This window comes from Lagenorhynchus albirostris, chromosome 19 (assembly GCF_949774975.1).
Source record: "Lagenorhynchus albirostris chromosome 19, mLagAlb1.1, whole genome shotgun sequence".
NCBI classification, from domain to species: domain Eukaryota; kingdom Metazoa; phylum Chordata; class Mammalia; order Artiodactyla; family Delphinidae; genus Lagenorhynchus; species Lagenorhynchus albirostris.
This window is the reverse complement of record NC_083113.1, coordinates 56,044,667-56,072,428: the sequence shown is the minus strand read 5'-3', so window position 1 is coordinate 56,072,428 and position 27,762 is coordinate 56,044,667. Positions and strand designations below refer to the sequence as shown.

The window sequence follows — 27,762 nt, the reverse complement described above, 5'->3', positions numbered from 1 at the left end:
AATCACGCGGAAGTAGGTAAGTTCATTTCCATTTTATGATGAGCAAACGTATCTTGAGGACATTTGGGATGGGGACATGCCTCCAAGAGTCAAACCTGGAAGAAATCTGTACCAGCCAAGACACTGACATCTGTCTTAGAAAGGGGCTTCACACAGCTCACAGAGGCAGTGACTTCCCACGGTAGATCTGGGGAGCTGCAAGGTCAAGGGGACTGCTAGGTAGGCCTCATTTCCAGGACAGTAAAACAGGGACCCGGAACAGGCGAGTGGCTCCCACGAAGTCACCCTGCCAGGTGGGGCCACCCAGGGGTTGAGAGTCAGGGTTCCTGTCTCCAAGCATCCCTGGGGTCATGCTCTGTTGAGCTGGGCATGACCTCTGGGGGTCAAATCATTTTTACCCAACGGTTTCTGAGGCTTAGCAGAAAGTGGAGGAATGTTCTTCCAGGTTGGCTGCAAGGGAAGCAAAGAGGGAATGAATATGAACCGCTGCTTGGGTTCATATGAACCCAAGAACGTGGGGTCAAAAGTGTGTCATCTACTTCCTCCACACCCCCCAGAAACATCAGAAAGATGCCAGTTTCCAATAAGACGAAATTCTTAACTCACTGCTAAGTCTCTCTAGGCTCCATCTTCCTCTTCCCTTCCTACCTGATTCTGTGGGGATCTTTCTTACAACCTTGGCTGCACGAGAATCTTTTTGCCAGTTTCCAGTTTGCTTTCAGTGAGCGGTGCTCCACGTGGAGATGTAGTTTTGATGCATTCATTGCGGGAGATGGGCTCTGTGTCCTCCGCCGCCGCCATCTTGTCTCCCCTCCTATCTTACTTAGTTCCTAACGCATCCCTCCCCATCACTCCCATTTTACAGATGAGGAGACTGAGGCTTGGAGAGTGGAAGTCATTTGCCTAAGGTCACCTTGTGGTGGAGCCGGCTGGTTCTTAAGAGCCATCCCAAATCATCTCTCACTGTCCCTTTCTTTCCCACTGGCCCCAGCACGTCCCGGTGTAAGGTTCACAGACTCAGGTGGGTCAGACCCACTCCAAGAACTGTTCCTGTCATCATTAGGTAATAGATGTGTTGGCATCAATCCCCATGGACTCTAGACTTTCCTGCAGGACTCACACCTGAGTATTCTGAATCTCAAACCTGATGTTTGCCTTTCAAGGGCACTGCGGTGGGTGGGGGTATCATCCCCTTTCAAGGGCTTTTGTTTACCATGCACAGACTTGAGCTATCAAAGCACTGGGTGGGTGTTCAGGTTTTCCTGGCCAAGACCCCTGGACCTTTGCGTCCACCTGCATCTCACCTTGAAGAGCATCTGAGAGCAGAGCCTGTGCCTTCCTTACCTGGTCGCCTCTGATGCCAGCCTTCCCCACCATCATTCTGTTCCCACCCCAGTGGCCTCCCTGGGGTTCCTCAAACCAAGATCTTTCCTGCCTCGGGACCTCTGCCCTTCCCGCTCCGCCTGCCTGGGAGCCCATGTCAGATCTTGGCTCAGATATCGTGGCTCTGCTCACAGCGGCCTTCCTTCCCGGCCCGGATCTGAAGCAGCTCCCTCCTCGCCTGGCTACCCCGCATCACATCACCTGTCTGCCCAGCTTCCTTCACGACACTATTGCAGTCTGGGCCTTTCTTGCTGGTTTACTGGTTGCCCAGTTTAGTCTCCTACTAGGATGTAAGCCCCCGAGAGCAGGAGCCCTGATTTATCCACGGCGTTCCCCCAGCGCCACGCCTGCATGCTGGAGGTTTCCACGAATGACTGCTGAACCTCTGGGCACCTGGTTCGTGCCTGAGAGTTGGCCCCGGATAGCACCGCGTGGCACAGGGAGGGAGACAGAGGGACCAACTTCATGGGACAGAGGAGGGCTCGTCTGTCTGTTCACAGAGGCATGATGGCAAAGGAACGTGTAAGTTACAATCTAGTCTGGTCCTTGGATGTAGGGCCATGGGCTATAGAAACTTCCATTTCTGAGCAGGCCCAGAGCTCTCATATGTTCACTTTGAAATTAGAAGGGAATTTTCAAATTCTACCCGTAGGTAAAGCCCTACTCTTGCCCTCCCACCGTTCAACTTCGTGATGAAAGCTACCTCGGACACCTGGCTGCCCAAAGCCACCCGCTGTCGCTGACCCATCCCGCCTCCCACTTACCCACTGCCGTCGCTTTATTGAAAGTGCTTCTGCCGTCCTTTCCCGTGCTCTGCCACATTTCTGAAGCCACCCTCTGCAAAAAGAAGTGGGCTCTGTCAGTGAAGGTGTGTTTATTCCTGCTCAGATGCTCACGGCTCACCGGCCAAACCAAGTCCAAACACCTCAGCCTGGCCTGGCGCCCTGGCCCTGCCCCTCTCCTCCCCCAAAGAGGTCCCCCAGTCCCCACCTGCAGCTGCTCCCCCAGCCCGTATGGTCTGCCCTCAACTCCTGCCATTTCCCACTCCAGCCCCGTGCTCACGACGCACTCCGGCTGCTGTGATGGCCAAGTTCATCCTACCTCAGGATTTCCACATCTGCTGTCCCTCTGCCCGCTATTTCTTATTCTCGATACTGGGCTTCAATATCCCCTCCTCAGGAAGCCTTCCTTGACATCCTAGTCTAAGGTGTCCTTTTTTTTCTTTTTTCTTTTTTTTGCGGTACGCGGGCCTCTCACTGTTGTGGCCTTTCCCGCTGCGGAGCACAGGCTCCGGACGTGCAGGCTCAGCGGCTATGGCTCACGGGCCCAGCCGCTCCGCGGCATGTGGGATCCTCCTGGACCGGGGCACGAACCCGTGTCCCCTGCATCGGCAGGCGGACTCTCACCCACTGCGCCACCAGGGAAGCCCTGTGTACTGTCAATTCTTTAAAAAGATATGGTGGATGAATGGAAGAATGGATGGATCGATGGACAACTGGATGGATGACTGGCTGGAGGGATGGTGTCAACCATATTTTCTAATTCCCTCAATGAAAGTAGGAGGAACTTTTGCACGTCTAGTCCCAGGTTCTGATGTTTAGCGTGAAGCTGTGTTTGCTGTAAGCCCCTCTTGCCCACCATCAGACAACAGGGCTTCTACCTTATTTCCCAATCTAATTCCCATTTTGTCTGCTATGAGCCATCCCTGAGCTGCTGCCTCAGTCCCAGCCTGCAGCCTGGAATGGCTCCTGCCCACGTGGAGGACCACACAGGTTAGAGGAGAGATTTTTCACAACAGAAGCATCTTGGCATCCTAGCACCTTACCCCCAACATGCCATCTGACAGCATAAAATCAACCACGGAGAATACAGTCATTTTCCTTCATAGCAGCGTCAAACCGTAGTTCTCAGAACAGTCCGTTGGGTTTCTTTTCTTCACCCCAGAAATGCTCACTGCCCTTTTTAGTACCCTCCGCAAAGTACGAACGGTTCTTCTCTTACCTGGATATTCTTTGTAAAATTTGTGTCGTAAGAATCGCCCATCTGGAAAAGAAGTGAGAGGATTAAACTCCTTTCGGGGAGTTTATAAGGCCAAAACTTAGAAATTATTTGTGTTTTCCACTCTCATTCTCTCACAGGTGTCCGGTGGAATTTTCCAGAAGCTACAGTGGCGTGTGACACTGCGGCCGATTAAATGCAGAAGCAGAACGACCCAATCCCCACTGTTGGTTGTCATCAACCACCTCCTTCCTCAGGCCCAGCCCTGTCGCAACAGTAAAACATCTTCTGGTGGGAGTTGGGGAAACTTCACGTGGGAGAGCGGAGAAGTCTGGCCAGATCACACAGACGTTGCACGTGGCAACGCGTCTATCGGTAAACGCCCCCCTCCCCCCTGTGCATCGTCTCCTCTGACCGCTGTAAGGTTAATAAATCACATTTGTGCCCTTGAAACTAATATTCTACGCCAGTCATAGCTCCATCAAAATCATGTTTATGTACGCAGGGGCATTTTGTTTCCTTCTCTTCTGTGGCTATCCTAACAGTCATCAGGGTGTCCAGGACCAGCAGTGACGTTTACTGTACAAGGCGACAGAACCAACGGCTGACCCGCACCCTCGGGCAGAGAGCTTATCAGCAAGCTCAACGACTACCATTTACCACAATTTTTCCATTTACGGCTATTTCCTGAAGCAAATGGCAAAATTCTTCCAGGCCGGAGGCTCTCCGAAACATTCCTGCTCCTCCCTCCTCCCTGGGGGTGAATTATAGCCCCTGATGCCATGGACAGGAGGCGGTGGTCTGTGCGGAGCCGGACCCCGTCCTCACACCAGGTGTGTTTACCAGAGGTGTCACTTTTACAAAATAAACCTATGGATTTGAGCCCCTGCTCTGGGCTGCGCCACCCTGTTATCCTTCCCGGGCAGCATCCAGTGAAGTCACTTTGTCAGAGGGAAGAGTCGGGGGGGGGGCGCTCATCTCCCACATCTCAGTCTTGGATGGTCAGTGTCAGAGCAGCATGGAACCCACTCAGAAGATGCACGAGGTGGGGATAAATTAGGAGGTTGGGATTGACATGTACACACGACTATGTATAAAACAGATAACCAACCAGGACCTATTGTATAGCACAGGGAACTCTACTCAATATTTTGTAATAACCTCTAAGGGAAAACAACCTGAAAAGGAACAGATATATATATGTGTGTGTATATATCTGAATCACTGTGTTGTACACCTGAAACTAACGTGACGTTGGAAATCAATCATACTTCAATAAAGTAAAATAAAATAAAATAAAAAGATGCACTGAGGACCCCGACCCTGCTCTCTGAGAAATCAGATGACTGCCTGTGTTGATGATCATTTTCCTCTCAAGAAAGACATGAACTCCTCAGACGTCAGAGTCCAGGCTGAACTCACAGCGGTCCTTGGCCCCCTGTAGCAGCCAGCTCTCAGCAGAGACCTGCATCTTAGGCGTGGGCAGGAGATCTGTAACTTATTCTCAGATAGTCCCCAAAAGTAACTATGTGGATTTATATATAGAGAGAGTGCAGGGTTGGGGGAGAGGCAGAGAGAGCACGATAAAGGAAAGAGTATTTAACAATTGATGAATTAGGGTGGAGGCTCCAAGGTACTCTCCTTGCCGCTTTTCTGTAAGTCAGAAATTACTTCAGTTCTTCCCTGGTGGCGCAGTGCTTAAGAACCTGCCTGCCAATGCAGGGAACACGGGTTCGAGCTCTGATCTGGGAAGATCCCACATGCCGTGGAGCACCTAAGCCCGTGCGCCACAACTACTGAGCCCGTGCTCTAGAGCCCGCGAGCCACAACGACTGAGCCCACGTGCCACAACTACTGAAGCCCACACGCCTAGAGCCCGTGCTCCACAACAAGAGAAGGCACTGCAATGAGAAGCCCGTGCACCACTATGAAGACCCAATGCAACCAAAAAATTTTTGAAAATTAAAAAAAGAAATGACCTCAAATATGCAGTTTTTTAAACACTTAAAATCCGAGGCTTCTTGTTTGGTTACCCTGGGACAAGAATGCTCCTCTATTCCCAGAGACCATTGCTCCAAGGGAAGTTGTTGGAATTTAAGATGTTTCCAAACTCCTGTACAATTACCAATAATTACTGCTAAGTGACAGCCCTCTGGGGACAAGGCTAGGGGAAATTTCAATTACATTTCTATCCAGAAGGCTCCGATCATTCCTGTGGGTGGGGGAGGACACACACCCATGGGCTTTGGAGCAGGTGGCCAGGCTTGGAATTCTCACTCTGCTCCCTGTTAGGTGTATGCATTGTCTGGGCACGTTTCTGATCTCCAGCCCTTCCTCTTCCGGAAGACAGGTGACGGCTGCGCACATTGGTTGGGGACCTACTATGTGTCAGGCGCTGCCCTAAGCACTTTATAAGCGTTCTCTCATTCAAGCTTCATCACTACCCCAAGAAGCAATTACTATCATGACCCTCACTGCTCCATTTTACAGATGAAGAAACTGAGGCTAAGAAAGCTTAGGTTAGCTGCCCAAGGTCACCCAGGAAGAACGCCGCAGCATTTGAACCCATTTCAGTGGCCTGCAGTCTTAATCCCACTCGACACTGCTCCTGGTCATACTTCTGCCTTTGCAGGCTCGCACTGAAGCTTAGGGGAGTGCCCACAAGGGCCTCAATCAACCCCGGGTGTCATCGGTACAGTCTCTTTGTTTATCTCCACCCTTGAAGTGGGTCCTTTTTGAACTGGTTTGGTCCCTCGAGAACGGGTTTGAACCTGTCTGGCTTACTCTGGTCTTGGAGGTCATATAACTGAATGAGTGAGATCAGGAGATGAGAAAGGCCACATAATTCCAGGCCTTTCCAGTTATAAAAATGACATTTCGGCTCAGAGGACTCTTGACTAACCCCCACCATCCCCAGCTCTTTTGGAAAAAGCTGCTCCTTCCAGCGGGTTCCTACAGGCTGGCCTGTTCTTGGGGTTGTACGTCCGAAGGACTGCGTATCCTGTCCACCTGCGTACTCCGTCCACTGTGGTGTCTACAGACAGCAGTGGTGCCAACAGAAGGGATTCGGTTCTGTGCTTGAGAAACTACAGACACGGTTTATTTACATGGATTAACTCACTGGCTCCTCAAAGAGTCCATGAAGTAGCTTAACTACTATTAGCCCTGTTTACAGATAGGGAAAGCGAGGCCTGAAAAGGCTGGGCGATTTGCCACACACAGCAGCAAGGGGCCAAGTGGCCACTGGCATCCTGGCTGTCTGGCTGGAGAACCTACTCATAACCCTAAATAGCAAGTGGAATGTAGGAGAAATCTCAGATTCCTGGTTGGTTCCAATCCTTTTATAAGTAATTTTTTTCAAAGCTCAGAATTCCAGGAACCAGGATTCCTGAGACAGTTCCATGTCTCCTAATTTTATTACTTGCAATGACGCTGACGCTAAATGCATGACAGATTTAACATCTATGTCTTTCTTGAAACGCCTCAGAGAAATAAATTCTCAAATGAGGAAAAAGAAATGCTTTGCCAGATAGCGCATGTGATGGGTTCTCTGGGCCGGTAAGGTCGCTGTGATTATCCTCGATTTTGACCGAGGTGCTATCCTCAGCTATTAGGACTAAGAGATGTTAAAGTGGGGACGTGGGCCCTGGAGGGGATGGTCTCAAAGTTCCAATAAGCTCAACTTTGACGTGGTTACCCTCCATCTCCCTGAAGTTCCCGATACTTCGTTTGCCACACATTTCTGGCAAATTCCATGCCTAGCCTCTCCACCTTACACCTTGCATGAGGCAGGAGTGGCTTTTAGGTACCCTCAGCAGTCCCTCCTCTGCCGTCCTTGCCCCCCTGGGGAAAAGTATGCAAACTAAAGCCCCACTATTCATGCCCTTCACTGAACTATTTATTGCCTTGTCTCCAAAGACAAATACTAATTAAGTCACACTGAACAGTCCTAGCAGAGAGAAGTTAAGGGTTCTCAGACAATTCAAATTCTGTGCAGTTTAAAAGGGACAGATAGATACAAATTATCCACCTTTTACTGAGCACCTTTAGTCTCTGCTCTGGCATCACACGTATGATTTCAATTAATCCCCATAACCCAGCATGAAGTGGCCCCATTTTACAGATAAGAAAACCGAGGCTCAGAGATTTGAAACAACTGACCCCAAGGTCAGCCAGGCAGGAGGTGGCCGAGCTGGGGTTTGCCCGCATCCTGCTCACATGAGGAGGGAGAAGGTGCAGAGGAGCAGGGCAGAGAGGGGACAGGAGGAGGGCGTGGCCAGGCTCAGGGGCGGGGGCTTCCTTTGGGACGGGTCTCCCGTGGGGGGTTCCGGGGAGAGTGGGGTGGGGCTCGGTGTCCACACTCACCTGCCGGCCGGCGCTGCTTGACACACTGCCCGCTGTTGGGGATGCCCTCAGCCAGGTCACCCGGGCTCAGGATGTGGCACTCATAGCCTGAGGGGCAGAGGAGTGGCTCGGCCCCGTCCTCTGTGGTGCTGCAGGCCTCTGCTGCGGGGAACACACACGCGGGGGGCTCAGGGGTGGCCCCCATGGGGGCAGAGGGGCCGCCTCTCATCGGCACCCCAGATTGCACGCTGTGCCTGGGGTCTCTGCACACACACATGGACACGGGGGCAGCCCAGAGTCACATGATCCCAAACACGCCCTCGCATGCATGCATCGTGACATGCATATTGGGTTGGCCAAAAAGTTCGTTCGGTTAGCGAATGCGTTGTTCAAGAAAAGTTCTTTGTGAAAATGAAAAACGTCAATTTTTGCTTAAAACCGAGCGAGCTTTTTGGCCAACCCACTACATGTATGTTCATCCCCACACAATGAAACACATATGCTCGTGCTTATAATCACACGTACATACATGTTTACCCACCAAAATCCTATACACACACATATCACATACACACATTTTTGCCGTCCCACAAGTCCTAACACATGTATACACACACACACGCAGCCATATCTACACCCACGTTCACATGCACACAAATCCTGCACACACACACACCCCTACAGTCGCACACATCTGCACAAACACGGATGCACAAGTTCTCAGACACACGGCCACAAGCACAGCCAGCTGGCTTCACGCACAGCCGCACACCCTGACAGCCACGGTCACGCACTCGGATGTACGTAGGGTCACAAGCACAGCTGCACAAACGCAAAGGTGCTCCCGCACAGCCGCACTCCCACAGTGGTCCAGGCCCCTGGGCCTCCTGCCATTCCTTTCAGAAACTGTTCTCCACCCACCGCGGAAGGAGGCCTCGTCAGCAGGGAACAGTGAACCCGTATGGTGACTTGAGGGATCTGAAAACCCCAAGCCCCCTCCCTCTGAATTCTCCACCCAGGGAGGAGGCCCCGTTGCCAGGGACAGTCAAACCCCACACTGTTCTGCGGATTCTGAGAGCGTGGCCAAGCCCCAGCCACCCCCTTCCGTGTCGGGGTGGGGAGGGTCCAAGCGGGCCAGGTATTAGAGGACAGGCAGCCTGCCGGAGCAGAGGCTGACCCTGGTTCTCAGTTTTCTGGGGGCACCTGAGAAGGGGGGACCCTGGCTCTGCTGTCGGGTTGGGCATCACCCTGCAGGTACCTTGCAGTGCCTCCTCAGGGCCGTCCAGGAGCCAGCCGTTGCCCCCAAGCCATCGAGGTTTCGGCTGCACTAGCCAGTCTAAAACTGACAAGATAATAGATGGTTAAATCGAGGCCCTCCTCAGGGAGCTGAGAAATGCCCCAGCCTCTGGGGATGGGGAGCCTACATCTCATGATGAAACACAGAGCCTCCCCGCAGGAGAAACAACTCAGTTCCCCAGCAAAAGTTCATCCCTTCCTTTTAGTAACAGAACTCCTGAGTTTCAGCTAGGCACTGGCTGGCCAAGCTGGAGACTACATTTCCCAGCCTCCCATGCAGCAAGGTGTGCCATGTGACTGAGTTCTGGCCAATTGGATATGAGCAGAAGTAACCACGCCACATCCCAGCTTTCACTGGTATGGTTACCTGTCGGCTCCCCTCCCTCTCTCTTTCCAGCTTCCTGCAGACTGGGAGCCACCACGTGGAGCAACGAGACAGAAGGAACCTGGGTCCCTGGGTGACTGGAGCCGAGCCACCTGCCTGTCATGGACCACCTGTCGACTCCGGCCTTTTAACCGAGGGAGAAGTAAATGTCTAATAGGTTGGGCCCCTGAGTTTGTGGGTCTTTTTGTTACAGCATCAAGGCCTGTTCTCTAACCAACACATTTTTAACAGGAAGAGTGACCATGTAGTAGACTGGAAGGTCTTCAAAACCCCAAACAGGGATTGAAAACCCAAATGCCTCTGGAGACAGATAGGTAACATAAAGGAGGACGGTAGGCTGGGTAGGATCATGGCCAACAGGAGAGTGTTCCTGCCTCAGTGGGTCAGCGGCTGGTCAGCTCTGGCCAGCTGTTCCCAGTGTTCCCAGAGCTTCTGGGTGGTTTTTTTGTGTGTGTTTTTTTAAACTTTAGGTCTATATTTTTAAAAATATAAACTCTTGGTTTTAAATGTTGGCAAATATTTTTTTTTAATTTTAAGTACTTTGGAGATTAAATAAAACTGGTCTGGCATCACAATCGTTTATGACCTCTGCTTTAGTCTGACTCCAAAATAAAGATATTGATGTGCTGTCCAGTGCCTTTGAAAGTACCTAGATAGGGATTGGTAAAAATACCAGTTAGCTCTTTCTTTAAAAGTGCACAATATGGTTATAAGAAGGTTGCTCTCAGTGTGGAAAGGGAAACAGCAGAACCAGCAGTTTACAACTTCCAAACGAGAGGGGTGAGATGTGGTTCCCGAGCCTCTATTTCCAGTCTTCTGGTTCTTCCCTCCTTTTCCCCACTGCCTCGGACTTAATGTTAGAAAATGTATTTTCAATGTTATTTTTTACTAAACAGGAAATGTATTAATTTTTCCTGTACAGGGAAACGTACACATTTTGCTATACTTTTTGGAATACTGAAATTTGGTCAAGGTCTCCCATCAATATGCAGGCCCTAAAGGCCTGGAGGCCCAGGGTCTCACCTCTCTGCTCCCCAACTAGAACTTCCTGGGATCACCTGCTAAATAAACTCCCCTCACTCAAGACCTTATCTCGGGGTCTGCTTTGGAGGAGACCCACAGGCTGCCTGCAAGGAAGTGTGTAAGCTGCTTAGAACAGGGCCTGGTGCATTTCAAGTCATGTTAGATGTGCGGTTCTCAATCTGGAGCGATTTTGCCCCCGCCCCGTGGAAACATCTAGTGAAGTCTAGAGATATTTTTGGTTGTCCCAGTGTGGGGTGGGGCCACCACTGCCACCTAGTGGGTGGAGGCCAGGGATGCTGCTTAAAATCTACACTGCCCAGGTCAGCGCCCCACTGCCCACCCCAACTAGAATTACCCAAGCCCAAACGTCAAGAGTGCCAAGGGCGAGGAACCTTGTTCTAGATATTATTATCGTAATTCTTATTATGACTAATATTTTGTCGGCTCTTCCTGTTGGCCAGTGAAAGCTAGGCCTTCATTGATTCATCTATTCTTCATCGAGTACCTTTTATGAGTCCAGAGACTATTTCAAGTAGTGGGGATACAGCAGTGAATGAAACAAACCAAACCTCCTGCCTCATGGGGCTGACCTTCAAGTCAGGGGAATGGTCAGGAAACAAATGAAACACAATATTCTAGACTGGGCTATAAAGAAAGCTTAAGCCAGAAGGCAGTTAGCAATGGCCAGAGGAAAGATCACCATTTAGAGAGGGAAATTGCCCTGAGAAAGTGACCACCTCTGCCTGAGATCTGAAGGAGGTGAGGAAGTGAGCTGTGTGGGTGTCAGGGGGAAGGATGTTCTGGGCGGTGAGGGATCCCACAAATGAGCCTGGGGCCCCGTATCCCTACACTCAGAGCCTAAGGCAGTGGACACTTCTCCACAGTCAGAAGACTGAATGGAAATGCCAGCTCTGCCTGCTGTGTGACTTTGGGCAACGTACTCAGCTTCTCTGAGCTCCCGTGTCTTCAGCTGTAAAACAGGGCTGATAGTGGTCTCTCCACCCCATGGGACTGTGTGAGCATTAAATGAGATGGTGTAAGGAAAGGCTATTTGGAATGTCATGGACAGTTGTACAGTTTGTGCACTGCTCAGAAGCACCTGTTCTAGGCAGCAAGTAAGGCTGGAGTCCCTATGCCCTGTCTCAGTCCAAAGGAAGGGGCACCTTTTTGACTTGTCCAACCAGATGGGCATACTTTTACGTGCTTCCTCCAAGAGGAAGGGGTGCTATTTTGTCTTTCTCATAAAAGGCCCTGTAGGAGCCAGCGTGGCCATGAGGCAGTGCTCAAAGGCAGCACAGACTGTAATTATGAGCATTATTAAGGGTGCCGAGTCCCTTGTCGTCTCTGTGACCTCACCCCAAAGAGAACTGAGTGTGTTCGTTCTTACCTTGGCCTTGAGGAGGGGGTAGTAATGAAGGCCCAGGGGGACCACAGCCTCTGGCCGAAAGTGCAGTCCTAACAGGCTGCTGCTGGAGGCTGGGAGCGGAGGAAACTTTTAGGGCACCTTTTCTCCACTCAGCTGCCCATAATCAGCCCCACCCTGTATTCCCCCCAGGCTCCCTTCCCTCCCCTCCCAAACCTCTCCAGAAGGGATCTGAAACTCCTTCCCTCCACAGATGAACCCCTGAGGCCTGTGTCTCCCAAAGAGATTCCCCGTTCAGATGCAACAAACATCCTACTGATTCTCTGCTCCTAGCCGGAGGCGGGGCTGAGCACTTCCAGATGCGGCACTCCGCGTGAGCTGCACATTCTTCTTTCAGCCCTGCTTTACAAGTGGGGGTTTAAGTTGGTGACCAGCTAGCCAGTGGATTTGATTGAACCCAGGAGTCTGCATGCCCACCTGGATTGCTAAGGTGTCAGGTCTCCATCTCAAATACCCCCAGGGCCAGGCGTCATGAGTGAAGTGGGCCTTGTGGGGTCCCTGGAAACCTGGAGGCCGCCCCCGCTGCCCTCTAGGGGCACCTGAGGCTCCAGCAGATGGTGGCCCAGAGAATGCAGTCCAGTATTTTTAAGAAAAGCTGGAGGACTTCCGTGGTGGCGCAGTGCTTAAGAATCCGCCTGCCAATGCAGGGCACAGGGGTTCGACCCATGCTCCGGGAAGATCGCACAGGAGGCGGAGCAACTAAGCCCACGCCCTAGAGACCCTGTTCCACAACGAGAGAAGCCACCGCAGTGAGAAGCCGGCGCACAGCAAGAAGAGTAGCCCCCCGCTCGCCGCAACTAGAGAAAGCTCGCGCGCAGCAAGAAGACCCAACGCAGCCAAAAATAAATAAAATTAAAAAAAATTTTTTTAAAAGAAAAGCTGGAAATCTGGATTTTTTATGAGAAATCTCCCCCATCTTCATAAGAGGGGTATTTTCCTTTTAACGGGCGGCCCCTGCACTGCAGTTCTCTGCCCGCAGTGGCGAGCCCCGCATACAGCAGGCGCTCAGTGCATGCTGCTGGATGCTTGCTCCAGGAGCGCTGTTCCCATCTCACAGGGCGGCCCGCCCAGGTGGTCCAGGTTTAAGCCCAGCTGTTCCTCCAGTCGGGCAGCGCTGGGTAGGACAGTTCCCCGCGCCCCCCTACCCCGTCTCCCCCGGCCTGGAGCACCTACCTGGCGGGGGCGGCACGGCCTCCAGGCAGGCGTAGGCGCAGCCGTTGTAGCAGCAGCGACGGTGCCGCGGGCACTCAGAGTCAGCCTGGCAGCGCGCCGCCTGGCAGGCGCCGGGGGGCAGCGAGCGCGGGGGCGGCGGGCAGCGGTCGGCTCGCGCCTGTCGGGGGCCGCCAGCCTCCTCGGCCTGCGGGAAGAGGGGGCGTTAGCGGGACGGGGCGGGTGCTGTGCGCCGCGGGCGAGTCGCTGGGCCTCTCTGAGCTGCCGCGTCCTCGCGTGATCACAGCAGAACCAGCCTCAGCGGGTTGCTCTCAGGATGAAAGGCTGCTGTTTCTCTTTGTAATAGCCCCAAACTGAAATGACTGTAAGCCCATCAGCAGCAAAAAGGAGAAATGAATCTGGATGAGTTGTATGTTAAGCATCCATCCTGATGTTTATATGTATGTATGTACATATATGTATGTATTTACATATAAAATACGGTATATATATGTATACAAACACAACAGATACACACATATTTATATACTTCTTATAATTCATCTGTTTATATAGAGCTTTGACAATTTACAGATCACGCACAAAATGAATAAATTCACCTAGCAAACGGCTTGGATAAACGTCACAGGCATAACACTGAGAAAAAAAAAGAAGTCAGCTCACAAGAGAACATATAGTATGAATCCATCTACAGTTTTCGTTCAAAAACAGGCAAAGCTGATGTCTGGTGTGAGAACAGGAGCGTGGTCCCCTGGTGGGTGGTGACCTGAAGGGGGTCTGGGGTCCCTGGGGGCCGGCCCCGTTCTGCTTCCTGATCTGGGCGCTGGTTCCATGGTGTGTTCGTTTTGTGGGGATTCATGGAGCTGAACTCAGGATTTTCACACTTTCTGGTACTATGTTTCCAGAAAGAGTTAAAAATATGATATCCTGGGCTTCCCTGGTGGCGCAGTGGTTGAGTCCGCCTGCCGATGCAGGGGGCACGGGTTCGTGCCCCGGTCCGGGAGAATCCCGCATGCCGCGGAGCGGCTGGGCCCGTGAGCCACGGCCGCTGAGCCTGCGCGTCCGGAGCCTGTGCTCCGCAGCGGGAGAGGCCACAATGGTGAGAGGCCCGCGTACCGCAAAACAAACAAACAAACAAACAAAAAGATATCCTATTTAACATATAGGAAGTGTGGACGCATTACCAATAAAATAAGCATTTTAGAGGCGGGGTTGGGAGAGTTCAAGTCACACCAGACCCCGTCTATGCCGGGAACACTGTTCTGCTTCTGAATATGGAGGTGGGGTGTATGGAGGGCAGGTCTTACACATCCCGACACAGGTGTGCGCACACACACGTGCACACTCACGCGCAGAGTTAGATACAGAGTAGGTTCTTTGGGGGAAAAACCACCCCGGCTTGCCCCACCTCCGGCTTATGCCTGAACCGCTCCACCCATCTAAAATGCTTTACCCACTGATCCCCCGATCTCCCCCAACATATATGTATTGCAAAATCCTGCACCTTGTACTGTCCAAGTAAATAATACACATCTGCAGACTGGAGTAGCACGCAGCCACTAAACCTGCTGATGAGAGATCCCCAAGAGACGGTGGTTCATGAAGAGAATTAAGATATAGAACAGTCTGTCTGCTCTTCACCTATGTTTTCAAATATTCATATGCACACACATGTAATATGCATATGTTTAACAGGCCTAGAACATCTTTGGAAGGATATACAAGAATACACAGCAGCCGTTGGTCAAAGATTGCCTCTGGAGAGAAGAATTAGGTTCTGAAGCCAAGGGAGAGTGCTCCTTATTGTACACTTTTTTTCCCTTATTGCATGCTCTTTTGCACAGGTTCCAATATATATATATATTGCCATGAACACATTGAGTTTTTTTTCAATTTAAAGAAGACAATTAAAAAACTTAAAAGGTAGAAGTACTTAAGAAGAATGATTAAGGACAGGAAAAACCTTATATGTTAGTAAATAAATAAATAAAAGGCAAGCTACACAATGCTATATGCCCTCAAAGGTCAAGGATGTATGAACGTCCTTCCGCCACAGCTATTGCGGTGGCTGCAAACTCCACGCGCTGCTCCCAGTGCCCAGTAGGGGGCGTCGGGTCACAGAGAACAGGTCCCGACCGGACGCATCTGCCGATGCGTGCAATCACAAGGACCAGTGGTTCTCAAACTACCTCCCAGGGACCCCTCCCCCCCACCAGGGGCTAAGACTGGGCGGGGTGGGGGGTGGGGAGGAAACCGTAACCAAGTGGAGCGCGGGAGGGGTGCAGTCTGGGGAGGGTGGGGCTCCTGGCCCTCCCTGCTTCAGCCAGCGAATTCCTTTTTTTTTTTTTAAATAGAAGCAGGGTTGAGTTCCGATATTGTGTTAATTTCAGGTGTGCAGCAAAGTGATTTAGTTATACGTATATATTTTTTCAGATTATTTTCCATTATAGGTTATTCCAAGATATTGAATATAATTCCATGCTTTACAGTAGACCCCTGTTGCTTATCCATTTTGTGTATAGTAGTTTGTACCCAAAGAGTTCATCTTTTCTCCCTTATATAAATCATTTAATTTGTGAAAAGCAAAAATGAATACAAAGCCAACATTTGGCGGAAACGAAGCCAAAATAAAGGGGCAATCTTGTAACTCCTAGATCTTCTAACTCCTGGTTCAGCCTTTTTGCCATCCTCTGCTCGGCTGGGTGCCCCAAATTCCTGTATCCTCAGGAATAATTTCCAAGATGCAGGCAGGGCACATAATCCCGCACCATTAACTCAGTTCATTTTCTTAAGAATTAGCAACATCGGACCCACGTTGGGGCCCCGCCATTTGAATCCTAATTGGAGGTGACAGCTGCCCTGGCCTCCTTCGGAGGGTGAGGGAGGATGCCTGTGCGTGGCTGGGAAGGGACGGCTGGTTTTTCCGCCCAGCCTGTTTTCACATCAAGCCTCATTTATCAAATTTAACAGAACCTGGAGATCAGACGGGAAACGGAAACGCTTTCCACCCACCTCCAATGCCTCCCAGGTGGGTGACTTCCTAAGGGCAGCCCCTAACAGGGGCCCTCTCCAGGGAAAATTCAAATGTCGGTTCTCAGAATTTGGAGAAAACAAAAGAGATAAGCGCCTTAGAAGTCAAATGCCCCAGTGATTTATGGTGCTGCCGGAACAACAGATGGTCCTGGGTGATAAAGAACCGATTTCACGGAGGGGCCCAGATTAAAGGATTAAATGTTTTGAAAAATATTTCATGTCATGCAAGGTGATGCTCACAGAGGGTCCTAAACAAAGGATGTTTCCTGGTGTTCTGAGAAAAAACGGACGGACTTTTATAAACGAAATAAATAGATCACCTTCCCAGCCCACGGGGGTTAAAGGTTAAAGGCCAAAGTCCTTGGGCTAAAGGTCAGACCCCAGCTGGCCCCATGCCCCTGCCCCTCCACTTCTCTGGCCTCCCTCCTGTCGTCCCACCACTCTCCCCTTGCTCATTCCTGGCCAGAGCCCTGGCCTGTCTGAGGTCCCACCTCCGGGCCTTTACAGGCTGTGTCTCCCTCCTGAGATGCCGGGCTGGTTCCAGCCCTCACTTGGTCCAGGCCTCTGCTCACATGCGCCCTTAGCTGATGCTCCCCGTTCCCCTCTGCCTGCCTTACATAGCTCCAAACCTCTGATCACCCTGGGAGGACAGTGTATTGATTCACTGCTCGGTTTACTGTTTTTCTCCCTGCTACAACGTGTCCTCCTAGGGACTCGGTCTTCTTCCCATCTGTGTCCCCAGCACCTACGACCGTGCCTGGTGTAGAGCCGGTGTTCAGTTCATTTTTGTTGTGGTTGATTGAAAGCTGTGATGATGAGAATGATGGAGGCGTGACAGTGACGGGCATCTCTTACTGGCGGTCCACCACGTGCCAGGCATCCTCATCCTTCTAGGCGTTTGACAACCTGCACAATGTCCCTGTGAAGGTGGCTCCGCAGGCCAGGTGGCCTGCACTGATGTGGAGCTGTCCCTTCGTGTTTGTTTAATGCTGTACCTTTCCCCCAGCATCTGTACACGCCTTTGGTCACGGGAGTCCAGGAGGGGCAGGTCCTATTTTATCCACACTCTAAAGACGAGGCCCCCGAGGCTCAGAGAATTAAAGGTTTGCCCAAGGCCACCGGCGGAGAAGGGTCATATTACACTCCTCCCTCCGGAAGCCAAAATAATGCATCCAGAATATAAGTCTGGGGTCAGTGTTGGAAGGTTTGCGAGGATCCCAAACTCCTCCTCGCCTTGGAGCCTTCCGCACACTGTCCTTTGCACTCAGAACTCTTCCCTCTCCTTGCCCAGCTAATGCCTCCTCTTCCTTTGGGGCGAGAACTTAGGGGTTACATCCCACCTTCAAGTGTACCAAGATGGACAGCGCTGAGGCCGTGACTTCAACAGCCAGGGATTTGAGCTCAGGTGTGGGAATTAGATGAGTCTGGCTTGGACCCCTGTAGCTGTGTCATCATACAGGAAAATGACCTCTCTGAGCCTCCGTCTTCCTCACCTGCGAAATGGGCCCAGAATGGGGGTTTGCGCAAATGGGGGTTTGCGGAGGCAGCAGATGAGACCACATCTGTGGGTGCTCTGCTCGGCGATGCTGATCGCTTGGTTTTATCATTACTTTTATTTTTGGTCTTTCCTGCTTCCTCCCTCCTTCCCACCCACGATTCACTCACACACTGATGATGCATTAGGTGTGATGCTGAGGCGGATGCAAAAGCAACCTACGAGCCGGTCCCTGCCCCCAAGGAGTTCAGGATCTAACTGGGGTCTAAAGGTCCGCAAGCAAGAAACCCTCCCGCAGCAGCGCCATCATTTCTAGGGAGGGAGGGGGGGCGGTCGGGGGGATGGGGGCAAACAACTGGCAGGGTTCCTAAGAGGAAGCAGCCGCCCCAGGACTGCTCCCTGAGGGTCCCCTGAGGTAGCATCCATCTCTCCCCTGTAGTTACACCTGCTGATCCCATTGTACAGGTGAGGAAACTGAGGCACATACTCAGCATATGGGGAAGCGTCAGGCTCGGAACTCTGGCAGGCTGATTCATAATCACTGCAGGGCAGGCAGCATTTATTAAGCTCCCACTGCGTGCCAACGCCGTGCTAGGTCCTCACATACTGAGTTTCACGGAATTTTCAGCATAACCCTCACTGCTATTATTCACCCACTTTACTGATGAGGAAACAGACACAGAAATATTAAAGGCACTTGCCACAGGTCACACAGCTGGCCAGCAGCAGAGGCAGGATTCAAACTTGGGTCTGTCTGACTCTGGCAACTTCCTGTCCCAGGAGCCTGGATCTGGGGAGCTGCTTCTCAGTCTCGCCTGTGAGATTCTTCCCGTTTTGGCGGCGCGGGGTCCCCCTCTCTCACACGCCCCTGCCTCCTGCCCACCTCTGGACCACTCCCAGCTCTGGATGTAGTCATGTAACTGCCTCCCCAAGGGATACATTCTGGAAAGAACTCGTCCTGGCCCCCGCTCTCTGCAGCCCCAGCCAGCCCCAGCCCTCCGTTGCCACTCAGCTGAAAACAACACAACAGCATGTCAAATCCCAGCTCACCCCTGACTGACAACGTCCTTCATGAACATCCCAGACAACCCATGATCTCCATCTTTCATTTTCATCCCTGCAAAAGGATGGTACAGCAAGGCTGCTTCAAAGTAGCTGTGAACATACATTTACGGTACAGCTCGGACAAGAATGTCCCAGCGCTGTTTGCCTTACCTGGATAAAGATGGTTCCCTTAAGGTTTCGACCTGGTGGCTATTTTTTTTTTCATACCCTGGGGGGAGTTTTTGGAGGCCTCTATAGATTTGCAAAGCCATTCCTCTTCTGATATCCTCAGGAAGCACGTAGGGAAATGCCAATTCTGGGCTGCTTCAGTGGGAAGCCCAATTCCACTAGTCCAAATGCAGGGTCCACTGAAGCAAGTGCCTTGCGGTCCAACCAAAGGAGGCTGGATAAACAAATAACTGCAGATCCACACCTTGGACCACCACAGAGGTCTTTGAAAAGAGGACACGGGGGCTTCCCTGCTGGCGCAGTGGTTGGGGGTCCGCCTGTCGATGCGGGGGACGTGGGTTCGTGCCGCGGTCCGGGAGGATCCCACATGCCGCGGAGCGGCTGCGCCCGTGAGCCATGGCCGCTGAGCCTGCGCGCCCGGAGCCTGTTGCTCCGCGGCAGGAGGGGCCGCAGCAGTGGGAGGCCCGTGTACCAAAAAAAAAAAAAAAAAAAAAAGAGGACACGGATCTATCATATTAACATATTCACCATATATCGTTCAATGAAAAATGCACGGTACAAAACAATATGAATAATACGCCAGACACAAATTCCACGTAGTGTATGATCACGTTTATATGAAACGTCTAGAATAGGGAAATTTGGGCTTCCCTGGTGGCGCAGTGGTTGAGAGTCCGCCTGCCGGTGCAGGGGACACGAGTTCGAGCCCTGGTCCGGGAGGATCCCACATGCCGCGGAGCGACTGGGCCCGTGAGCCACAACGACTGAGCCTGCGCATCTGGAGCCTGTGCTCCGCAACAAGAGAGGTCGTGATAGTGAGAGGCGCACGCACCGCGATAAAGAGCGTCCCCCGCTCGCCGCAACTGGAGAAAGCCCTCGCACAGAAACGAAGACCCAACACAGCCAAAAATAAATAAATAAATAATAGAATAGGGAAATTTATGGAGACCGGAAGCAGGCTGGTGGTTGCCAGGGGGCGAGGATGGGAAGGGGGGTGGGGAGCAACTGTTTAATAGGTCTGGGTTTTCCTCTTGGGGTGATGGGAAGATTTTGGAACTAGAGAGAGGTGGTGGTTGCACAACACTGTCGATGCACTAAATCCCACTGAATTGTCCCCTGTAACGTGGTCAATTGTATAGTATGTGAATTTCATCTCAATAAACAAATTTTAAACAATATGAACAAAATACCATTAAGAAAACAACGTGTGCCGATCATAACTGCTTCACGAAAAAGTCTAGGCACTCACACATACCAAAATGCCAACAGAGCTCGTGTCTCGGAGAATTTAGAATATTTTTACTTATTTGTGACTTTCTGTATTGTCTGAATGTGTGCAGAGTAAACATCACTGCTTTCATAATCCGGAAAAAAATTGAAACCATTTCCATTTAAGGAGAAAGAATTCAGTCTCCAGAGCTGCCCCAGTTTACCGCATCCCTCCCTCAGCACTCCACCCCCTTCATTCCCCTGCAAGAGCTTTACCCTTCTTTGGAATGTTCCAGAGAGTTAACGGCCTGACCAATAAATATGCACCCCAGGACCGGTTTGCTTGGTGCAGGAAGAAAGCCAATTTTCTTCTAAGCTTTACTTGCTCTTCCTCTGGAATTCGGATGTCAAAGATCTAAAAATATGTCTCTCCCTGGAACAGAGGGCTTAGAGTTTAGTGTGCATTGAATGCCACTTCCTGACGCCCTGAGACCTCCAGGACACGCTGGGCTCCGGGAGCAGAGTTTGGTGCATGGCTAATGGGACGTCCTCGGAGAGGTACTCAAAAACCCAGGATCTCACGCCAGGACAAGCCATCTCAGTGCATGTCGAGGGCAAGAGTGCACACTTGGCCAGCTCCTCCAGCTGGTGTCCACTGAGCCCTGCTGTGCACCTGAGAGTCTTCTAGAACTTTCCATCCCTGCTCTTCCGCTCTAGAGGGTTTTAATGTAATTTAGTCATTCATTTCATGGTAAATTCATAGTTCCCAGGCCTACCACGTGCCAGGCACTGGCTGCATGTGAGGAGAGCTGACCTAAACCAGAAGACACTGGCCCTGCCTTCACGCGTGGCTCAGCTCCAGGACATGTGACAAACACCAACCCAACACCACACAGAAAGGAAACGAATTGCTTTCTTTCTGTTTATCTGTGAAGGTAGGTAATGAAAAATGAAACAAAGCCAGAGTAAAAACAAAATTCATGCAGATCATAATAAGGGAGGTAAACGTTATGAAGAAGTCGAGAAGAGACCTAAATAGGGGATCAGGGAACGGGCCTCTGAGGAGGGGACCATGAAGCTGAGACAAGCCTGACCAGGAGCCCCTCACAGAATCCCTAAGATGTACCTTAGGTTCCCACTGCTTTTTAAAAAACTCACCGTGGTAATTAAAATACATTGGGTTGGCCAAAAAGTCTGTTTGGTTTTAAGCAAAAATAAAAGACACATTTTTCGTTTTCACCAAGAATTTTATTGAACAATATATTCACTAACCAAATGAACTTTTTGGCCAACTCAATATAACATAAAATTTGCCATTTTCACCATTTTTAAGTGTACAATTCTATGGCACTGATTAAATTCACAGTATTGTGCAACACCTGCCTCTTATCTGTTTCTAAAATATTTACATCACCCCAAACAAATTCTTTTTTCTTTCTAACTGAAGTATAGTTGATTTACAATGTTATGTTCATTTCCGGAAAACTTCTATTCTCATTAAGCAGTCCCTCCTTCACCCTCACGCCCTCAGCCCCTGGCAACGTCTAATCTGCTTTCTGTCCCTATGAACGTGCCTTTTCTGGACATTTCGTACAGACAGCACAGGCTACGTGGCCTTCTCTGACTGGCATCTTTCACTGAGCATGATGTTCCCAGGGCTCATCCATGCTGCAGTGTGTCTCAGTGCTTCATGCCTTTTCATGGCTGAGTAATATTCCATTGTGTGGATGGACCCCGTGGTGTTGATCTATTCTGAGCTTATGGACATCTGGGCTGTGTCCACTTTGGTCACCGTGACTAGTGCCACCATGACAGGTAAGTTTCCCTCTGCTTTCCTGCCTCCTCGCACGCAGGGTCCCAGGTTATAACCACACAGTTCTTAGATACTTTTCCCCTTGCTCGTTTCCACCTGGAATCAATTTCAGGACTGAAACCTCAGGTACAGAAGCCAGATTCAGAGAGGAGGAAGTCACCCCCGAGGTCACACTGTTCATTTGTTTTTCCTCCCTTCCATCCGCCCATCCATCCAGCTCCTCCCCCTAGTTCTTCAGATGTTTCTGAGAGTCTGTGACGCGTCAGGCACTGCGTTAGGGGCTCGGGGAGGGCCGAGCCTCCAGTGGGGCACTTTACCGCGGTATGTCACGTCCCCTCTCTCCAGCCCCCAGGGGGGACTTGCGGGGTCTTGACCATGAACACTCCGGGACCCACTGAGCAGCCCCTCCCCTCCAGATGGAGGCGTCCTAGTGGTGCTGATGATGGGGTCCTGCAGGGGTGCAATCCATCTCACATCCTTCAAGGAGCAAGGAAAGCCTCTAGGACTCTGAGGGCACAGTGACAGCTTCACCAGTGCACAGCCAGAATGGTGCAGGGTGAGTCACTCTCTGCTCTGGCTGGAATTCCCTCGTCTGGGAAGCGTCTACCATTGGGGTTGCTGGTTGCAAGCAACAGAACTGACTATGCTGGTTCCCAGAGGCTGACCGTATGAGTGTGCTAGGGCTGCTGTAACAAACACCACAGACTGGGGGCCTTAAAACAATGGAGCTGTGTTCTCTCACAGCTCTGGAGGCCAGACGTTCAAAATCAAGGTGTCGGCAGGGTTGGTTCCTTCTGAGGCTGTGAGGGAGAATCTGTTCCGTGTTTCTCTCCTGGCAATCCTTGGAGTTCCGCGACTTGAGATGCAACACTCTAATCTCTGTCTCTGTCTCCACACGGCCTTCTCCCTGTGTGTCTCTGTCTCTCTTGTCTTCTTCACCAACCACATCGGATTAAGGGCCTACCTAATTTCAATATGTCCTCATCTTAATTAATTACACTACAATGACCCTATTTCCAAATAAAGTCACATTCACAGGCACCAGGGCTTAGGACTTGAACAGATCTTTTTGGGGATAGGGGAGACAAAATTAAACCCTGAGACTAGGATTTTAGTGCAGGTGGTATATTTGCGAGAGGGTCCCAGGCAGCTCTAGCAGGGGAGGGGGCACGTGAGGCAGGGAAGGGGGGGCCATCTGGGGACTGTTAATGCCCAGGTGACTGCCCTGGGCACCTGGAGCTCAAACCCAAGGGCAACCTCTGAGAAACTGTCCAGATCACTCTTCAGAGGCGTCCCAGCCTGGGCTGAGGAAGCCAGGCCGTGGTCCTTCAGCTCCATTTGCTCCCACGTTATGGACCCGAGCACCTTGGCCCGTCCTGTGTGCCGGCCGAGCGTGTTCCAAGGACAGAGTTTCCAGGCTGAAGGTGAGGATTCAGGACTCAGGGAATGATGAGAGCAGAGGGGAGGTACCCACAGCTCCAGGCCACCTGCCTCTCCCACTCTTGCTAACTTAGCAAAAAATAAAAGATGCACCAGAAAGCTCTCGAGCTCACAGAAGTAACAAGGGAAAGGAGGATCAGCCTGGGGAGACTGGGGAACACGCCTTGCACGGGGCCTCTGTGCTCGTCACCAGAAGATGCTGCTCTGGGCAGGCCAACTGCAAAGGGGTGCCCCGTCCGGCAGGATGCATTACATCCTCTCTCTGGGCTGCTGCAGCCCCACGCTGCCCCTCCACTGGGCAGGCACCTTTGGGCAGGGTGCAAACTGCCTAGCCATTTCCAGCTGCCCCGAATGGGAGCTTAGGGTACAAAACAGACACACAGCCACAGTGACACGTGGGGATCATAGGGCTACCCAGTCCCCAAGGCGACATGGCGGCTCCAATAAGTCCCACCTGGTACGTTTGTTCAGAGGATCCTGAGACAGCCTGGCCTGACACACAGGAACGCTCGGCAAAGAACTGTCCTTACAACTTTCACCAAACGGCAGGAAAGCAAGTCCCAAACACCAGCTCCACAGAACTGGCCCTGAGCTCCCCAGAAAGCCTCTTGGGCTACTGACAAACATCCTCTTCCTAACCTATTCCTTTCCGTCTTATCTAGCCTCGTAAACATCTTTGTTTTCCTTTTATTAGTACACAGAGAGAGGTGTTCCCTGGCCAGGCACCAGGCTGAAGGCTCTCGGGGTCTTTCCACTGGATCGCAAAGTAGCACTGCCGTCTCCCACGCTGCAGACGAGGAAACGGAGGCTCACGGCGGACAAGCCTTCTTCTCCCTACAAGCCTCCCTACAGGGCCTCCCGTGTCTTCCTCTCAGGCACTGTCTCTTGGGCAGGAAAATGCACACAGCATCCAGGAAGTGCCCCGGACCCCCTCAGGCCCCTCTGCCCACTCTGTCAAGGGGCGGGGCTTTGAGAAGGGGAGGAGCCAAGATGCAGGCAGCCACGTGCGGGTACGGGTTTAACACCCAGTTCTCCATGTGCGGCCTTTGCCAATTTCCATGGTGTAAATACTCTCACTGCGGCTGATTTCAAGCTACCAATGTGAGGCCACCGAATGAGGAGTTGGGAAGAGACGTGTAATAGCTCCTCGAGAGATGGTGTTTCTACCAGGCAGATGCCACAGACATGAATGACCTCGAGAGCAGGGAGAATGGAAATATAATTAGGAAGTGATATGTTTCTGATAAGGAGGATTTCCTTCCTTCCTTTTTCATGTAAATTATATAAGTTTATATGACTTCATTTTTAATAAGGGCTGTTTAACTCTCTGGAGTAGGTATGAGCTGGCTTCAGCATAATCCTGAACACCTGGCCTCTCCTCGCCCTGACCTGCCCCATGGGGTCCAGGGCCAAGGCTGAAGGGCTGACCCAGCTTGGGGTGGGCAATGGGGGCCACATAAGAAGTCCTGCCCCTGGATATGCGGAGCTGCTTCCTATTACTCCTAGATTCCCTGTTGGACATTTGCATGGATGTTAGAACTGAAAGGGCCCTGGAGGTCATCTGGTCCTTTGTCTTCATTTCCCAGGTAATGACCTGAGGCCCAGAGAGGGGCAGCAAGCAGCCTGAGGCTGCACAGCTCATGAGAGACGTCACTGAAAGATTCCTAGGCCTGGCGCCCTGCCCAACCTCCATATCCTCTGAGCCACCAGTCGACAGCCTGTCTTTCCCCAGGGGCTCTCTGTGAGGCACAATCTGGGCACAAACCTCTCCCATGTCTAGGCACCGGAGAGGGAAGCTGATATCTGTTGATAGCAGGGAAGAGTTCTAGTCTAGTGAGTACAAACTCAAAGTGCTTGCATTCTGACAAATGGTGGCTAGAAGTAATTTGGTTCCTGAAGCCCACCCAGGCCTGTGTTTTTAAAGAGACTCCCCCTGACACCCAGTGCATATCGTCCCCAACCTCCTAGCCTCCTCGTTCCTCCTAGTGAGATGTCACGGCATCAGCCCCTGTGACGCTCCAGGACAAGGTGGAGATAAGGCCAGATGATGTATTGGAAATCTCTCTGTGGTCCTAGAACCAAAGTGCTGGATGCTTTGAGGCCTAAATCGTCCTGTTGGAACAATGAAAAGCATGGGGGAGTCCAACCTGACAAGGGTCTCTCTTCTCCCTCCAAATACCTACCACCATTTCACTTGCTACTGTGCTTTTCTACACCCATGTGGCCTCCTGCTTGACCTATAGTGTGAGCCCTGGAGGCTGAGATTAGCCTCAATACAGTTTCATTTCACATGGTGCCTGGGGTCATTAAACATTCCCTTCTCCCTCTTCTCTGCCTGGAAAACTCCTATTCATCCTTCAAAGCCCTGGGTTGAATGTCCCCGATCCTGGAAAACCCTCCCTGACTCTCTTGGGGCAGAGCTGCACACACTCTTCTGTGCTTCCATTGCACTTGCCCATAATTTACCCACAAGAATGTATGGGCGCCTACTTCATGGCAGGGACCAGGAACACTGCACTGACGGAGACAGAATCAGGCCCTACTGTGAGGAACCTACATTCCACCTGGGGAAGCAAACACCAACCAATTTTCTAATATTTGAGTAAAAGTCACCAAGACGCAAGGACCACTCGCTATGCGCTGTGTTTGACAGATACGGAGTCATTTACACGCTCACCCACACGCTGAGAGTGCTGGTATTGTCTTCCCGAACCTTCTATGCCTCTGTGCTCCCTTTTGGGGTGGGGGATCTAAAGTGACACCCTTCCCACCTCCACTCTCTCTCCTGGTCCCCTTCCTGCTTTATTTCCCTTCTCAACACTTGTCACCAAATACACTACCGGCACGCCTTGGAGATACTGTGGTTTGGGTTCCGGACCACTGCAAGAAAGCGAGTCACAAGAATATTTTGGTTTCCCAGTGCATCTAAAAGTTAGGTTCACATTACACCGTAGCATATTAAGTGTGCAATAGCCTTATGTCTAAAAAACTCAATGTACGCACCTTAATTAAAAAAGAGCCTGTTGCTGAGAAATGCTAACCATCCTCTGAGGCCTCCGTGAGTCGCGATCTTTCCGCAATAGTCACGTCAAAGATCACTGACCACAGATCAACGTAACAAATAGAGTAAAAATGAAAAAGTTGGAGGTAGTGGGAGATTTACCAAAATGTGACACGGAGACAAGAAATGAGCAAACACTGTTGGACAAAAGGCGCTGAGAGACTTGCTCAAGGCCGGGTTGCCACAAACATGCAATTTGTAAAAACGCAGTTTCTGCAAAGCACAATGAGATCAGGTGTGCTTGTATACATTTTCCTTTCACTTCTCATTCATTCTCTGCAAGCCCAGCCCTGTGGGGTAACACGAGTCTCCCAAGGCTTGGGAACATATAAGTCTGTATCCCCACAGCCTAGGGCAACAGTGGCCTAGGTAAATAGTGGCGATCAGACATACATATTTGATGAAAGGAACTGAAAGGAACGCATCAATCTGTCTTTTTCAGATGAGATCACCGGCGCTCACAGACGTCCAACAACTCTCCTCAAGTCACACAGCCTGTGAGCAGCAGAGCTTGGATTCAGACTTAGGGCTGCAGGGCGCATGCTCCTCGCCTCCCACCACAGCGAGCCGACCCTTTGTATTGCTGTCACATGTCACCTGACTGCCTCCCCCACTCGACCACCCTGCAGGGTGGGAGCTGGTGTCTCCATGTTGTACCTACAGGAACGCACAGAGCGCCCGGCCTGGAGCAGTTTCCACTAAATGTTTACTGAATGAGTCAGGAATGGCACGGAAGCATAATTGCATCCTATCGACTATCGACATTTGGTTATTGACTGTTGAGACAAACACTCAGTTTTAAGTCCTCGGACTCTAAAATCAGGTGCTCTTTGTCAGGAGGAAGTAAACGTGGGTAGGCAGAAGCACGTCACCGGCCCCCTGTGCATTTTTAGGGGCCCCTGGCTTCTTTACTCCCAGGCTCGGAATCTTTGGAGGGCTGTGAGTTCCCTCTGCTCCCCACCCGACTTTGGCACAACTCAGATAAAGAAAGAAGGACGCCTGCCCTGTGCTGTCCGCATCTGGGTGGAGCGCTTGTACACCGTACAGTGCGGGCATCACCCATCTCCTCCCAGGCCCCCCCAGCCCGGGCACTTACACGGGTCCTCTCCGCCAGCCTCGCGTGCAATGCCCGTTTCCAGATATTCCTGGCAGAACTGGCTTCAAGGAGCAGCAGCAGGCAGCACAGAGTCCAGCTGACCTTCCTCTGGCCGCTGCCCATCCTGCAGCTGGTCAAAGGCATTTCCTCCCAGATGGTCAGAGGAGAGGGGCCCTCTGGCCGGGGCGGGGGGGGGGCGGTTCTGGAAGTGTGGAGCAGAAGTGTGCACGGTCTGCCGGACGGTCTCAGCTCCACTCGGCCGGGTCCCGGGGATCATGTGTCCGCGCCCAGCCCAGGCCCCCCCACCCCGACCCGCACTCCCGATGGGGGCCGCCCACCGGGTTATTTTTAGCTTGCCCT

General features: G+C 51.6%; 1 protein-coding gene across 2 annotated transcripts; it reads right to left on the bottom strand.

Moving 5' to 3' along the window:
* Positions 1 to 17: 17 nt before the first annotated feature.
* Positions 18 to 27,762, bottom strand: WFDC1 (WAP four-disulfide core domain 1). 2 transcript variants are annotated; one of them, XM_060131480.1, is made up of 7 exons: positions 27,403 to 27,762; positions 13,026 to 13,209; positions 8,984 to 9,067; positions 7,747 to 7,884; positions 3,385 to 3,426; positions 2,148 to 2,220; positions 18 to 450 (listed from the first exon to the last, which is right to left on the bottom strand). In XM_060131480.1, the coding sequence occupies exons 1-6, from the start codon at positions 27,544 to 27,546 to the stop codon at positions 2,162 to 2,164; spliced, it is 651 nt and encodes a 216-aa protein (XP_059987463.1). In that variant the 5' UTR covers positions 27,547 to 27,762; the 3' UTR covers positions 18 to 450; positions 2,148 to 2,161. The 2 variants fall into 2 exon arrangements, with proteins under 2 accessions (XP_059987463.1, XP_059987462.1); XM_060131479.1 differs by having other exon boundaries at positions 7,747 to 7,887; positions 27,403 to 27,756.

Excerpts from the sequence above, each read along its gene's own strand:
- WFDC1 (XM_060131479.1), bottom strand. The coding sequence starts at position 27,546 with ATGCCTTTGACCAGCTGCAGGATGGGCAGCGGCCAGAGGAAGGTCAGC. Across the intron at positions 7,888-8,983 it reads CCCTGAGGAGGCACTGCAAG|CAGAGGCCTGCAGCACCACA; the intron begins GTACCTGCAGGG and ends TGTTCCCCGCAG. Across the intron at positions 2,221-3,384 it reads ATTTTACAAAGAATATCCAG|AGGGTGGCTTCAGAAATGTG; the intron begins GTAAGAGAAGAA and ends TTCTTTTTGCAG.